Raw genomic sequence first — 14,695 nt, forward strand, 5'->3', positions numbered from 1 at the left:
TTCGCCATTATTGACTATTGAATAAGACTTTAATTTGTAAATTTTAGATTGTGTTTGTATTTGTCTGCATTGCTTTGCTATTTATATAAATGTATCTATATTGTACAAACTAACATTTTCGTTCTTAACATTATATTAAATAATATAAAATTAAAGCATAAATAAGAGAAAAAATAATAAAAGGAAGACAATACACAACATGACTATCATATCCACTAGCCTTACTGACTCCTGTGACATTTAATTACTTTGCGTGCATAATCTATAATATAATATAAAATTATAGTTAATTGTTTGGTTTGGTTTTTAAAATGCTAAGCCATTTGAAAGAGAGCACTATAATTCTTAAAAACACCAGTTTCTATATAATCACGGAAAATTCGTTTTTATACACATTGACATTTTTGTAAAAAATGGAAAAAGGGTATCAAAAAGTTGTGCAAATGTATGTAACAGGAAGAAGGAGGCGTGGCAAGAACCCCACAAAGTTATATATTCTTGATTCAGCTCGACGAGCTGAGTCGATATAGCCATGTCCGTCTGTCCATCCGTCCATCTGTCCGTCTGTTTGAGTGCGTGTTTCTCAGCAACTATAAGAGATAGAGCAACCAAATTTGGTATGTACATAGGTGCTCCTAAGAAAGAAAACGATATAAGGCAGTACAATTTCAGAACGAGCGGATAAATAACATTGAAATTAATTACATTTCAACTTTCAATATAGACAGCGGGGTACACGTGCTGACGCGCCATACAAACGTCGTTGCCGACGCATCGGCGGCGTCGCTGCTGACGCTACAGCGAAAACGAGCTGTGACGCGTCCGCTGTCTTGTGTGTATGTGTTCATGAGTGCATGCATGTGTTTGCTGTGATGCCCTAGTCAAAGTGTATCTAAATGTTGGTGGCGCCCATCTTTAATTTGTCTACTTGTTTCCATTATAAAAAATGGAAAAGTGTATCACGAAGTTCTCCAAAATGTGTCATGGGACTGAGTTCGATCCTTAGAACGTAAAAAAGAAAATTTGTGTATGTACAACAATCACATATAATACATACATATGTATAAATATGCGAGAAGTATCTAAGTTTTTAAATAGTAAACATAAAAGAAAATCGTCGATAAACTTATTAGGTGTGAATATTAAGTCAAGATTATTAAAATAAATAATGTCGTGACTATGTAATATTATAGATAGATTCAGTCATTTGGATTGTCCGTCAAGTAATTAAACTTATTATTAAACTTATTATTATTATACTTTCGGATACTTTATTCCTTTTCATTTTTATACAAGGTATATTTATGGGTGAGGGAGTTTGGGAATGGAAGTGATTCCTTTTTGCTACTTTTGTATTTAAAATACTGATAAACTGGATGTTTAACTTTGTCGAGGTGAATCGCAATCGCAAATGATGTTGTGAGATGAGTTTGATGTGATTTATTTTGTTTTATTTGTTTAACTTGTTAATTTCGGTTATACCATCAAAAGGGGCAGCAAGAGCAACAACTAAGCAGAAAATTACACAGGCATGCTTGTGTTTGTGTTTTGCGTATTTGTATTTGTGCTTGTTGTGATGTGCGCTTGGGTAAGTAGGCATAAGGGAAGATGAAGAGGCGGACATCGTGACGAAAAAGATCAAAGGACAATTTCCTGATTGTTTTATTCCGTTATTTTACTTTGTTTGCCTTTCGATTCGCTGCTGTTTTTATTGTCGTTGTTGTTTCTGATGTTATTGTAATTTTTTTTTATTACTATTACTCCCGACCCTTTGTCATATTTGTGGGCGTGTGTTGCTTTGCTTATTTATTCATCTTAATTTACCTTGCAGGCGCCCTAAAAACGCCCTCATCACAAGACCCACTCGTTGCCAATCCCATATATCGGTCAAAATAAATTGTTTATTTGTTTTCATTATAAAAATCATACTTCATTTGTATATACTAGTTTTTTCTCCCCTTCCCCAGGTCGTTACTATAAATTTTAACCCCAGTCGTCCGAAGAAACATTAAAGTCGTAACATTTTCTATTGAAAGTATACTTAGAGTTGTTTTTACATAGCCACAACAATTTAATATTATTAGGTCTTTCGCTTCTTGTATTGTTATCAGTTACCTATCAAGTGGTTGGTACAAACAGGGGAGATTTTCAAGGTCCTCCATGCTGCACACTCCGTCGCAATGAGATTTGTGTGTACAAGTACTTACAATCATAATAGAGCAACAAGCCGGGCAGCGCCATGGCACCTCATTAACGCCACGAAATGCAACACAATAACAAGATTTGAAGTGGACATTCAGAATCGGAATCAGAGCCATAGGTTGGGTTGCAATTGAAGGTAGAGGTAAAGACAGAACCAGACACATTTATGCGCTGGAAAATAATACGGGAAGTTGATAAAGTTGAGGGTGTAGGTAAGGGTGTGTGGGTAACAGCTTGTGCGTCTTTGTTGTGGCATTGGCTTTGTGGTATTGTTCTGACTTGGAGTGTGGTTCAGTCATATAATAAAGAGAGCCGCACTAATTCTACAAATGCCGATGTTGATGACTCGCTCATTTTTTATTCATTGACAACTGGTGTTGCCATAGCCGAGTCGCGAATTGTTCCCCAATGCTTTCATATGTAAGGTCTGACGGTATATCCCAGCGCATTTGTACAATGTAAGATGATGACATTGTATGTACATACAAATATACGATGTTTATTATGCTGCTCGTACTCTCATATGCATGTGTGCGTACATGAGAAAGATTGTGTTATCAAGACACATACGTTTACAAATATAGTCGCAGAGATGCGGTTTTTAAACACCATTAGTACAGTAAACATTTGTTATGAATGAATCTGTTAACAAGCAACTTCATTCAGTTCACTTTTATCAGCTTACACTGTAGATATATATATATATATAAATGTAACGCATTCTTAACCCTTTTTAAAGCACGCAAACACACATACTCAAAGTGGAAAAGTAAAGGCTAGAGAAGAAATATTCGTCCTTTGACGTGAAGCCGTGAATCATGCATGGATCAACGCTCTCTGGGGTTGTAATATACATACATACATAAGCATTTGATGAAGTTTGTGTGTTCCTTATTATGTTCGTTTTTATTTCTTTGTTTTTATACATTTCCATTACAAAATTGAGAAAATTCTATGTTTTGTAACAGAGTAGAACTTGTCAAGGTATGGGCACGCCCATGCACAATTATTTTTATCTTCAATGCATACAATGTGTAAATTTTTGAATTTTAATTTATAACATGAATTCCCGTCCACATGATTAAATAGAATTAGCAATTTTTAAATATATCAAACTAAGATTTTGAGGCAAAAAACAATCGCCAAAATACGTTTTTCTGACTTTTTCGCATGCACTCACTTAAATATACAAAGTGTACACTTACAAGACCTAAGGTATTCGAGTATTAATACATTTTAAATCTTTTAATCTTAATGGTCTTGTTGAACAATCTTACATGATATAGAATATAAATGAAGGTTCTGGATATATGTATGTATGTACCATATATGAACGTTTGCAAAGTTGGATTGGATACGTTGTGTTTTGGGGGTGAAATTGATAACAATCCAGTTGTCAATATAGTGAAATTGGTTACCGCCAAATTTTGTGCATCAATTGCTATTAAAATTCATTGGCACGCCCGCAAGGAAACCACAGCTTGGTCTGCGGCGTTGTGTTTGCTATCTAAGCAAAATCCGATAAGAATATTCTAGTATTTTCTCTTCAATCATCATCTGCCCCGCTGCCGTCTCGTTCGGTACATAGCAAAAGGTGGAGCAACATCTTTTTGTTGTCGATTCGCATTTGAGCTATTCTCGTTTGGTACTGTGAACATCACTGTCACAGTCATTGTCACTTTCACTGCCTAGAGTTGTAACAAGAACCGTTAATATTGGAACAATCCCCGGAGGTGGAAGCAAATTCGCTGAAAGGTGCCTTGTGGCTTTCAACTGTGGCTGCAAATTATACTGACGACACGCTGCGTCATCGTTTCATTGACTTATACAAGTGGTCGCACCGGGTGGGCAGTGAAAGTGGTGGGAACTGTGTTTATTTCAGGCACAAGGAAGTGTGTCTTATAACTGGGGTAATGATTGAGGAACAGCGTAAAGTAATATGTAAATTATTGCTTATAAGCTTTCGCATCAAAATTATTCTTTAATTTCTTAGATCTCGTTGTTTTTGCTATTGTTGTATACCTAGAAGTATTCCCAATGGACAAAGGTGGGGTACTTCCAAAATATTCGTATATCCCATGTTGACATTTTTTATATTTGTAATGTGAAAAAATTCAATTACGTTGTCATTCAACGGCAGATTGCATAAGCAGATGAGATTTTTTTTAAATAAATACGAATGACGGATACAGCTAAGATATGATAAATATTCTCCAGTAGCAGTAATTTTCTTTGTTCTAAATAAAATAATATTTATTGAACGACTATAACGAATAGGATAACTAAACAAAAACTGTATGTTAAGCTAAAACAAAATGAAATTGAAATATATGCTTCCAGTAAATTCAAAATTTTTATATTAGCGTACTTTTTTTTTTTTTTACTAAATTTACTGTTATAATAATAATAAAACGAAATGTATATCTTTTTCTATTGATAAATGTATATGGTATCTCAAACCCGATAAAAAATAAAGATTCTTAATTTCCAAGGCAAAATGGACCATGATTTTTTTATAAGAAATAAGATCTCATAAACTATAACAGGAAGCATCAGTAAATTTGATATATATTTACATATTCTCAAAGCAGGTCGACCTCTTGGAACTTTTAATTTCCTCCATTTCCACAATTCGGATTTGCTTCAATTGTGGAACAATTAAAGGTTAACTCACTCATAATCGATGCCGATTCAGTCCGTTAAATAAATAAATTTAGTAATATTTCAGGTTAAGTTCTCTATATAGGAAGCATATGACAAGGTAGCGCTAGTAGCTGAGTGCTTGGTGCGGTGCCTAGTAAAAGTGTATAAAAAAGTTAGCTGCGTCTAACTTTACTGCGTGGCTGTTAGATATGTATGTGGCGTTTTATTGTCACTTGCGTTACTTATATGTTAAGCAACTTATTATTCAAATAAATTAATGAAATGCAATGTAAAACTGATTATTCAGATTTGAGTTTCATTCAAGCTCAAAGTGGCGTAAAATTCAAATGAGTTCAACTCAATTATAATAATAAACTGCTCGCTTTTTGTTCTTTTCGCTCTTGTTTTCGTTGCTTTAATTTGCCGGTTTTGTTGCTGATGCTTTTATGTTTGCTTCTCAGTGGTTGTTCTTGTTATTTAGTGCTCATTGCGCCAGGCTTATTGATGTTGATTTGTCGCTCTTATGCGCGCAGAGAATTTTAGTTAAAATATTAGATTTTTTTTGTTATAAATGAGGTAATTTGTTTACACTTTATAACACCAAGAATAGAACATTTAAGTTGTGCAAGGCTAAAAAGATGTAACGTATGTAAACTTTGTTTAGTATGAATGAGCTCGACTTTATTCTAATTATAATGGTAAAATCTGAAAAAGTCATTGACTGTAGCCCACCCGTGCCGGCAATGTCAAGTGCAAAAGTCCCAGCAAAGGTCGCGACATATGCGAACCTAAGTGGCGAGCCCAGCCTGCTATTGTGGGCTTGGACCGCCTGTTGAGTTCAAGGTAATTGTTTTTCTTTCGTTTCTCGGTCTGTTGCGACTAACCCTGAGTACCATAATGCCAAGCTGCATCATGCATCCTGCGTGCACATCATCGTCGGCGTCAATTCAATTACAAGTTATTTTATACATTGCTACTAAAGCTGATGCTGGTGCTGACGCGAAACGCCCGTCGATTTCTGAAGCTATTGCGTATGCCACTACCGGCAAAGACTAGGGGTAGGACGTATTCCCGAATATATACATATGTATACAGGAAATTCAAGCACATATTGAGGAAATTAAAATTTGAATTGAAAGCGTTTGGGCAAATTTGTCAAGTTTTTGTAAACAATTTGTGAGCTGAAAGCCAAGACAATTATCAGCCGTCTAAAACTTTTTTAAAAGAAGACTCTAGCGATATCTCAAAAAAGAGTTTTTGTTTTATTGATGTTTATGTCAAAAAACACGAGCACATCTTAGTATATCTGTTTTTATACACAGAAACACAACAACAAAACACATTGGAAACAATAGTAGCTCTAATGATGGGAAAAGCATTCAGTCCAAAAGACGATGATTTAATCTGGGTATAACAAAGGACAAATAGAATTCAAATTAGAAGCTCATTGTCGTATTTTGTGTTGCCACAGTAGCGCCAATGTTTGTGCTTGTGATTCACGGCTTTGTTTTCCTTCACCCAGACAATGGGGTCACAAATGACGCTGACAAAACACGGATTTCATCTCCGTCCACATCAAATGCGCCCTTGGATCAAAGTCTAGAGCTTTCAGCAAAAATATATATGTACATAAATACATACACTCAAACATATTTCAATATGCGCCATTATGCTAGTGGCTGCATCGGCAATGATACGGATAATAACGATCATCAATCGAGATAATCAATCTTCATCCTTTACAACACGCACATCAGTAACAATAAATGTCTAATAATTCGTTCATGGGACAGTGGTGTGTCTGACAGCAGTTTGAGCCAGGGGCGCAGAAAATGAAAAAATGTTTGCCAGCAAATATACGAACTTTGCTAAAAATACAATAGTCACAATTAAATTTTATTGTCTTTGGCTATTTGGAAAACCCAAATCACAGGTTGCACCCTTGGAGCCCTTTTATCCAGCGCGCTTGCAATCATTCTAATATGTTCCACATATGAAAATATTTTAAATTGAACAACAAAGGCGTGGTGTAGATTTTCGATTTCCATGTGCGTGGCTGTCAGAATAATGTCACTATAAATATTGTTCACGTCTAAATATAACATTTATGATTTCCTTACGAAATAATTTATAAAAACTCTAAAATTTTTCACAAAACATCAAGCTTTCTAGAACAAAGATGAACACATAAAAATAGATCAAAACGCACCTTCACTCCCCTCACCCACACAAAGAAAAAACACTAAAACCGATAAACAAAACAAGCAGTCTTCTGGTAAGGAATACATGATGCATTTAGAACGGGACTGCTGCTTGCATATATTTGGTAAATATTAAATATTTTGTCCAATTACTCAGATTTCGGGTCAATTTTGTGCGAAAATTGTGTAGTAACTAAATTTTAGGCAACTTTAAATTAAAATTAACGCATCCATCAACAGTACGTTTGTGTAAGTGGTGGCTACCATGTCAGGTGCTGAGCGGTCACGAGTGAGAAAGCCTATTTGCGGTAGCACACATTCTCATATGTACATACATATGTACTGAGATGATGCGTGAGCGCGTCTGGAAGTGGAAACCTCATATGAGATTGTGACTCAATTTGCCACAGATTTATTTGCCATTTTAGGAGTCATTAGCTACGCAAAGGCTTGTGCTTATACTTCCGTCTCTACCCATGCTCCCGCTCGCATATCTTTTGCCTGCAGTAACAACTTAGTGAAGAGACAGAGATGGTTAGAGAGTGAGTCCTTGAAAATTACTAGCAATTAAGGTAAAGCCTTATACTAGACATGTTGGATTTGGTTTGCCCAATTGGCAAGCAGATCAATATCTGGTACCGCTATTACAGGAAGTGGCTTTGGGTCGGTATAACATTCAATGGTTTCGTCGATAGCTAATTAACCCACCAATTGTCACTTGCATGCGTCTGACATACGCCTTAATCCATAAAGCATGGAAATGAGGCAGTCATCAAAACTTTGAACATTGCGTCTGACATAAAGAGTGTGTGCCAGTTTATTATCCTGCTAAGTAAACCTCAATTCAGATATTACGCTGAATATACACAGTATTTCAGAAATCAAGTTATTATGAACGGCTTTAAATACCATTCGCTCGTAATTGCAATTTTGTAGGTCGCTTCTGAGTTTCGGTTGAGGGAAGGTGCTACCACTTCATCAGCTCGACACTTAACTCTCCACTCCATATCACTCTTCTCGCAGTCCGCTCATCGACACCCTCAAATGGTGTGTGCATACGAAGTAAGTTTCAACTGACAGCCCCCAAACTGAATTCTGAAGCATAGAAGATAGATTAGAAGCTTACTTTCTTTCTTTTGTTCTCTTTCGCGAAATCTAGCTCTTAGGATTTGAAGAGATGGAATTTTAAGCTGTTAGATGCGCCACATACTTCTTTATGGCAATGTTCTGAGATCTAAACGCAAAATATATAAATATAAAAACAATTTCATCTTTTCTAAATAATGTTCCATTAGAACATTCAAAGAGTTTCCCAACATTTAGTCTCTTCGTAGCTGCTGTTGCTGCGATTGTTTTGGCTCAGTTGTAAAGTGCACATTCTAATTTTAGAAGACTTCACCATACGGCCCGAGCTACCCTAATGCTGAACCAATACTTAAATATTCACAAAAGGAAAATTGTGAGACTGTGTCGCGCAATCTTTGCCACTGACTTGGGGCAATATGAAAACAATTCTCACCTCATTAAGACGCCGTCTTTTCAAAAATATAAAGTGACTGTCAATGTTGCTGCACCTTTGGTGTATGAACGCGATCCTAGTTTCCTATAAACGGGTCGATGACTTAGTCTACTTCTAAGTGTGCTTATCCATTGCAAAAGGAAAATGTTAATGCTAATGTGTTAAGGGATACTCGTGGCCATCATCTATCTCAATGGCCCTCATCATTATATTATTATTATATTTCTGATACACTCACACTATATCGACTCAGCTTGTTAGCCTGATCAAGAGTATACATATACTTTTTGTGGGGTATTCCATGTAGCTTTCTGCCTGATATCTAAATACTTTCTATGCTTAATTGGATAGAAACTCAGAATGTTTTTCTATTTCTGATAAGTAAATATATTATATATAAAGAAAAGTGGCATATAAATCGTAAGTAGTTCACATTTTAAACTATTGTATTTCCGTACGTCCCTTTCTTGACTAACAATTTATTATAAGTTTTTAAATATGCTCTCAAAGTCCTATACTGTTACTATAAGTTCGACAACCGTCATCTATGTGTTAATTTCACTTGTAACAGTTATCACGGTTGTAAGACCAAATTCGAACGATGCCAATACTGATATACTCTTTAATTAGAAAACACCATTAAACTCTCATATAAATAGAACACTGTTATTCGCTCCAACAGACACATTTTACAAAACTGCACACGGCCGAATACATATAATATACATATGTACATACTCAAATTTTTGGGGCTTATGTTCTTTCGATTGGAATATCTACATACCCAATATGGTGACTGTATCTCCTTCTTCCTTCTAGAAAATACATTCCATAATTTCATAATTCGATAGTATATTAAAAATTATACTTAAATATATAATTTTGTAGATGCCTTAAAGTAAATGATTTGCGACTTAAGCAATGCAATCTTGTTACTTCGTATTTCTGTTCGCTTTCAATTCATTTTCATTTGTATTTTCATTCATAAATTTCGCTTTCAAAAATAGAATTTCCATTTTTACAACACGCTATCCCCACGTTTGATGCGATTACTATTTCCTCATTTCCCTTACCGATTCCGACCCCAATCACAAGACCGATCGTTTTAATGCCAACGTCAACGTTGTCATATAAGGAGGGCGGCCTGGTGCAGCAAGGTTAGCACAACTTTATTAATATTAGAATACTTGCAGGAAAATTTTTAATGCATTTCCGGTGTCGATGTGATTTCGGAAATTGCACATGGATAAGCAGCAATGCCCTGAATATAGAATATACTTGAGAGTACGCACATATGTATATATATATAAATATATATATATATATATATATATATTTATGTGGAGTGCATATGTAAATATATCGTATAAACGTACATTATGGACATATATACTTTGTATGTAATAATAGGCGCCTTGGAGCCACAGGGTGGAAATTCGTTTGCGATTTATTTTACAAATATACATATGTAGTATAAGTTCAAAATTTCCATAAATGTCTTGTTCCACGAATAGATGTAGTATATGATATAATATCGAAAGATAATATTGGAAGCCGATATTTGCCGAAAGTATCGGTTAGAATTAAAACGGTTTATTAATTGCAACCATGCACAATCGTCACGTATAAGCATACATATACATACATATACATGTATGGGTTAATGTGTTTTTAATGAGATTCTTTGAACTAACCATTTTCATAATACATAACTACATATGTATATACATATATCTGATGCTATCAACTGCAACGGCCAAGCCTGTACCCCGTACAAAAATGTATCTATAAGTCACCCCTTACTTTCGAAGCTAACCGGGCCAATGCCAACCCCTACCCTTAGTAAAAATGCATATTTTGTTAGAGAACAACACTTTGTCATCGGTCTCATCTTCCGTTCTGATGAGCGAACCTGGCAGATAAACATCACATTAGCGTGATTTCAAGCCGATTAGGTAAAAGTTGCGCACTCATCGCTTTCGATCTGCCTTATACTCACAGCTGAGCTTGGGCTTAGGGCCAACTGCTTGGATATAACAAATAGCTGTTTCACAATCACTAAATGGTTCAAAGGCTATTGTTTTTCAGAGGCTTATAAGAAAAAACAATCTAGTAATATAGTGATTTGATTATGAGTTTTTGTAATTTATGTATGTAAAATAAGCAATAAATAATATTTTCAGTAATCAGATGAAAGTCTTAGTTTATTCATTAAAACAATTTTGAGAGGCACTAGATCCAAAGAAAAAAAAAATACCACCACGTAGTCCGTTTTGGTCAACTGCCTCCTTCGGAATAGCACCGAGAGGAACGTTCGGTAACAGCAAAAAGAGCCGGGGTCGGAACCAGAAAGGCAATTGAGTGTAACGTAAGGCTGGAAAGAAAGCTTATTGTTCAGAGCTTGAATGCTAGACTTAGCACAAAGACGTGGTACAAAAAAAAAAAAGGAATACACATACATATATTGAAAAGAATAAGTCAAAGAGAGTAAAGAAGAATGAACTGGAATAGAAAGCATGCAGAGCCCTTGCACCCATACTCTGCCAAATACAAGCACATGTACATATTTACATACAAATGTATGCAAAATATACAATAGAGAAAAGCGGAAAATAAAGTAAAGCTGAATAATACAACTTTTGTGGGCGCAGCAAAGCCAGGGAAATGCACTATGAATGTAATGAATAGAACAAAGTAGAATGAAATATATGCTAAAACCCAAAGAAAAAAGAAACCATTGAGAGTACATATCTACATACTAACATTCCACACACCAAACGGTATAGTATAAATGCATGAAATCACAAAACTTAGATTTAACTTTACAAATTAAAAATATAATATATTGAGTGATTTTTTATGTTAATATGATATATCGGGTGATATTTTTTATTTCTTATTATTATTTTTATTATGTGGTCTAATAAATTTCAAGTCGCGATAAATAAATCAAATCGAACTTCGCCAACTGACAAACTTTCTAACTCCATGTAGTGTTTAGTTTCTTGATTATTGATGTAAATTTACATTATAAAAACTTAACGTCCCGACATGCAAAGTTGTGTATGTCTTTTTATACTCACTGGCGTACCATTATCAACTAACTAACTAAACTGTAAGAAAGGAAGTTTTTCGATCTCCACAATACTCGACCACCAAATTAGTATTGAGAATCTGTTCAGAAGAAGTTTTTATCTTATTTTTTAGAGACTAGTATCTTGTTGAGTAACTCATTGTTCAGGAGACTTTTTAATTACTCTCTTATGTTGGGTCTGCATTAAGGTCTCATGCACATTTTATCTTAAAAATACATTCGATTTTAAGTACTTACATATACTTAAATCATGTTAAATTTTTATGTTACAATTTTAATTGTATTTGGACATAATTTTATGTAATAATTGTAAGTTTATTTTAAGAGAATGAATATTAAAAAATTACACATTAATAAAAAAATGTATATAAACAAGTGGACAGGTTAAAGTTGGGCGCCACCAGCTTTTAAATACACTTTGACTAAAGGGCAATGCGCTGCAAACACACGCATGCCACTCACAAACACATACACAAAACAGCTAACGCGTCACAGCTCGTTTTCGCTGTAGCGCCAGCTACGACGCTGGCGTCTGCGTAGGCAGCGACGTTTGTGTTTGGCGACGTCAGCACGTCAGCCCGCTGACTATATGAAATTTTTTTTTTTTTTTAACTTTCTGTATTTTTTGAATCTTCTCTTAAATTGAGACTAACAATAAGTATAGCAAATTCTTATACACTAAACATACTAACAGTTTCTTAACTGTTTTTAGAATTGCAACGTTCCTAAGATTCCTATTCGCTGGTTGTTAGTCCTTAACGACGCAATGGAAGCGGCTGCACAGCTTGTTAGCCCTCGCGCGAAAGGGGATAGGAAAGCGAAGAAAGCTTGCGTATTATTTTACCTGTGTTCCAGATATTACATCTCTCTACTGGTTGAATATTTAGATCTTTCTGTATGTTTCGTTTCGTACGTACACGGCCGCCACCGTGATAGGTTCTAGATTTTTTGACTGGACAATATCAATGTTGCTATTGCTAGCGTTCCCCCATAGTTTGGGAGCCATAGGTCCAGATGGGTTTAAGTACGGAATTGTAAAGCAGGACCTTATTTTCAAGGCTGAGAGAGGATAGAGCGTCTCTAAGCCTAGTAGAGGCTATTGGCTTTTAGTTTTAGTTGCGTTCTCTTGGCTTCGATGTGCCTACGCCATGTGAGTCTTCTGTCGAGGTGTTCTCCAAAATACGTCACTTCGTTTACTTGCGGGAGTGCGGAATTGTTTAGTGTGAGCGGTGGACAATTTTGCCTGTTTAGGGTAAACGTAACATGTTTGCTTTTTTGTTCGTTTACTTTTATTCGCCAGTCAGAGAGCCATTTCTCAACTTCGACCATATGAAGAGCCAGTTGCGCTGCTGCTTGCATTGGGCACCTCGAACGGCTGAGAATAGCTGTGTCGTCAGCAAAGGTGGATGTTGTTAGTCGTCTACTTGTTGGCCTACTTGTTGGAATATCTGCTGTATAAAGGACAAATAGTGATCTGATCACATAGTCGTCAGACATAGCAGAATTGCATCTCACTGCAAATTTCATGTCATATAGATACGACTCTAATAATTGTAGTAATAGGAAGCGTTGTTCTGATCTTAGGCGTTAGTCCTTCTAGCCAGACTCTATCGAAATACTGGATCATCTAAGAATTTGTCAGTGCAAATATTTCTCGTTTTCGAATGCGCTCTTATTTCAGATGTTATGCGATTAACCTGCTCGATAGTGCCCTGTTTTTCAAGAAACCCAAATTGATGTGATGGGATTTTGTTATGGATTTTTAGATATGGATTTATCCGAGTCAGCAATCATTTTTCAAAGAGTTTTGACAGGCATGATAGTAGGCGTATAGGTATGTATGACGATGGATTTGTGTGATCTTTGCTGGCTTGGTATCATATTATTAATTGCTTTTTCCATCCTCTGGGAAGTACCAACTGGGATGGCATTGAACGAGTGCGCGAGGGTGCAAATTGCACAATATGGAGCTCAAATAATCATTTGGCGTTATTGGTCCGGCCTGGTGATTTTTTCGGGTTCAACTGATTTTTGATGTTGTGTTTCGTTTGGGGGAAATTCCATTGGCTCTTGTGAAGCGAGCGTTTTAATGTTGGTATTGTGAATGATTTGTGGCAGTTTGACTGAAACACATTTTCAAGGTGTTCCTGCAAATGTTTGGCTCTGTCCATCACTTGCGGGCCCAGCGCTAGGGGTTCTTATATGCATCACAGTTTCTGTGGTGTGCATAGCGTTGGATGAGCTCCACATGAGTTTTTCTAGAGAGGATTGATAGTTGCTGAATTAGCGATGTTGACTATTTGCTTTTTGTTGTTTTAACGCTTTGGTAAGCTTGCGGGTGGCGTCTTTCAGCCCTTGACGTGCATATGGCGACCTGTGAGACTGCCATTCTCGTCTAAGGCTGTTATGGATTCTGAGATATGGATTTATCCGAGTCAGCAAGCATTTTTCAAAGAGTTTCCGACAGCATGACAGTAGGAACCTTATATTCAAGCTGAGAGAGACCGAGCGTTGAATAAGCCAGTGGAGGCTATTTGGCTTTTAGTTTTAGTTTCGTTCTCTTGGCTTCGATGTGCCTAGCCATGTGAGTCTTCTGTCGAGCTGTACTCCAAGATACGTCACTTTGTCTGTCAATATTTTCTAGAACGAGTTGCTCGATTTGCTGATTTGTCTTCTTTTGAGTGTGTGGCGCTTGTGTGTTTTGAGGAGTTGCAAAGCGGGCTGCGGTGACAAAATTGGACTCCAGTGTTTTGATAGGCTGTCGATATCATCTTTAACGTTGAGTACAGAACTTAGCGTAATGTGTGAGCTTATATATTTCCCTATAGCAGATCCATTTGGTTTTGGGTGAAGTCAACTAAGCGTTGTGATCATCAGTTACTGGATGACTGCGTAAATTAATTAGGATGGATGAGTGGTCAGATGAGAGATCTTTCGGCACTGATCAAATTTCGAGGTATATTTTTGGTAATTGCGAAGTCTATTAAAGTCAGGGCAGTTTATTGGGTCTGTTGGCCAGATGTGGTCTCCGGGGGA

General features: G+C 36.2%; 1 protein-coding gene across 3 annotated transcripts in view; it reads right to left on the reverse strand.

The window, feature by feature from the left end:
- The window catches only part of LOC108607408 (maker374), a 36,566-nt gene that overhangs the window by 6,621 nt on the left and 15,250 nt on the right, over positions 1-14,695 (reverse strand). The window contains exon 1 of one of the 3 annotated variants that reach the window (XM_017998097.2): positions 2,208-2,228. The exons of the other annotated variants lie outside the window; for them this stretch is intronic. Within the exon in view, the coding sequence (XP_017853586.2) occupies positions 2,208-2,213 (6 nt within the window). The 5' untranslated portion in view covers positions 2,214-2,228. Of the gene's footprint in view, positions 1-2,207; positions 2,229-14,695 lie in introns of those variants that run through there. 3 annotated transcript variants of the gene reach the window in all.

The sequence above is a fragment of the Drosophila busckii genome, chromosome 4 (genome assembly GCF_011750605.1).
Source record: "Drosophila busckii strain San Diego stock center, stock number 13000-0081.31 chromosome 4, ASM1175060v1, whole genome shotgun sequence".
Taxonomy (NCBI): Eukaryota; Metazoa; Arthropoda; class Insecta; order Diptera; family Drosophilidae; genus Drosophila; species Drosophila busckii.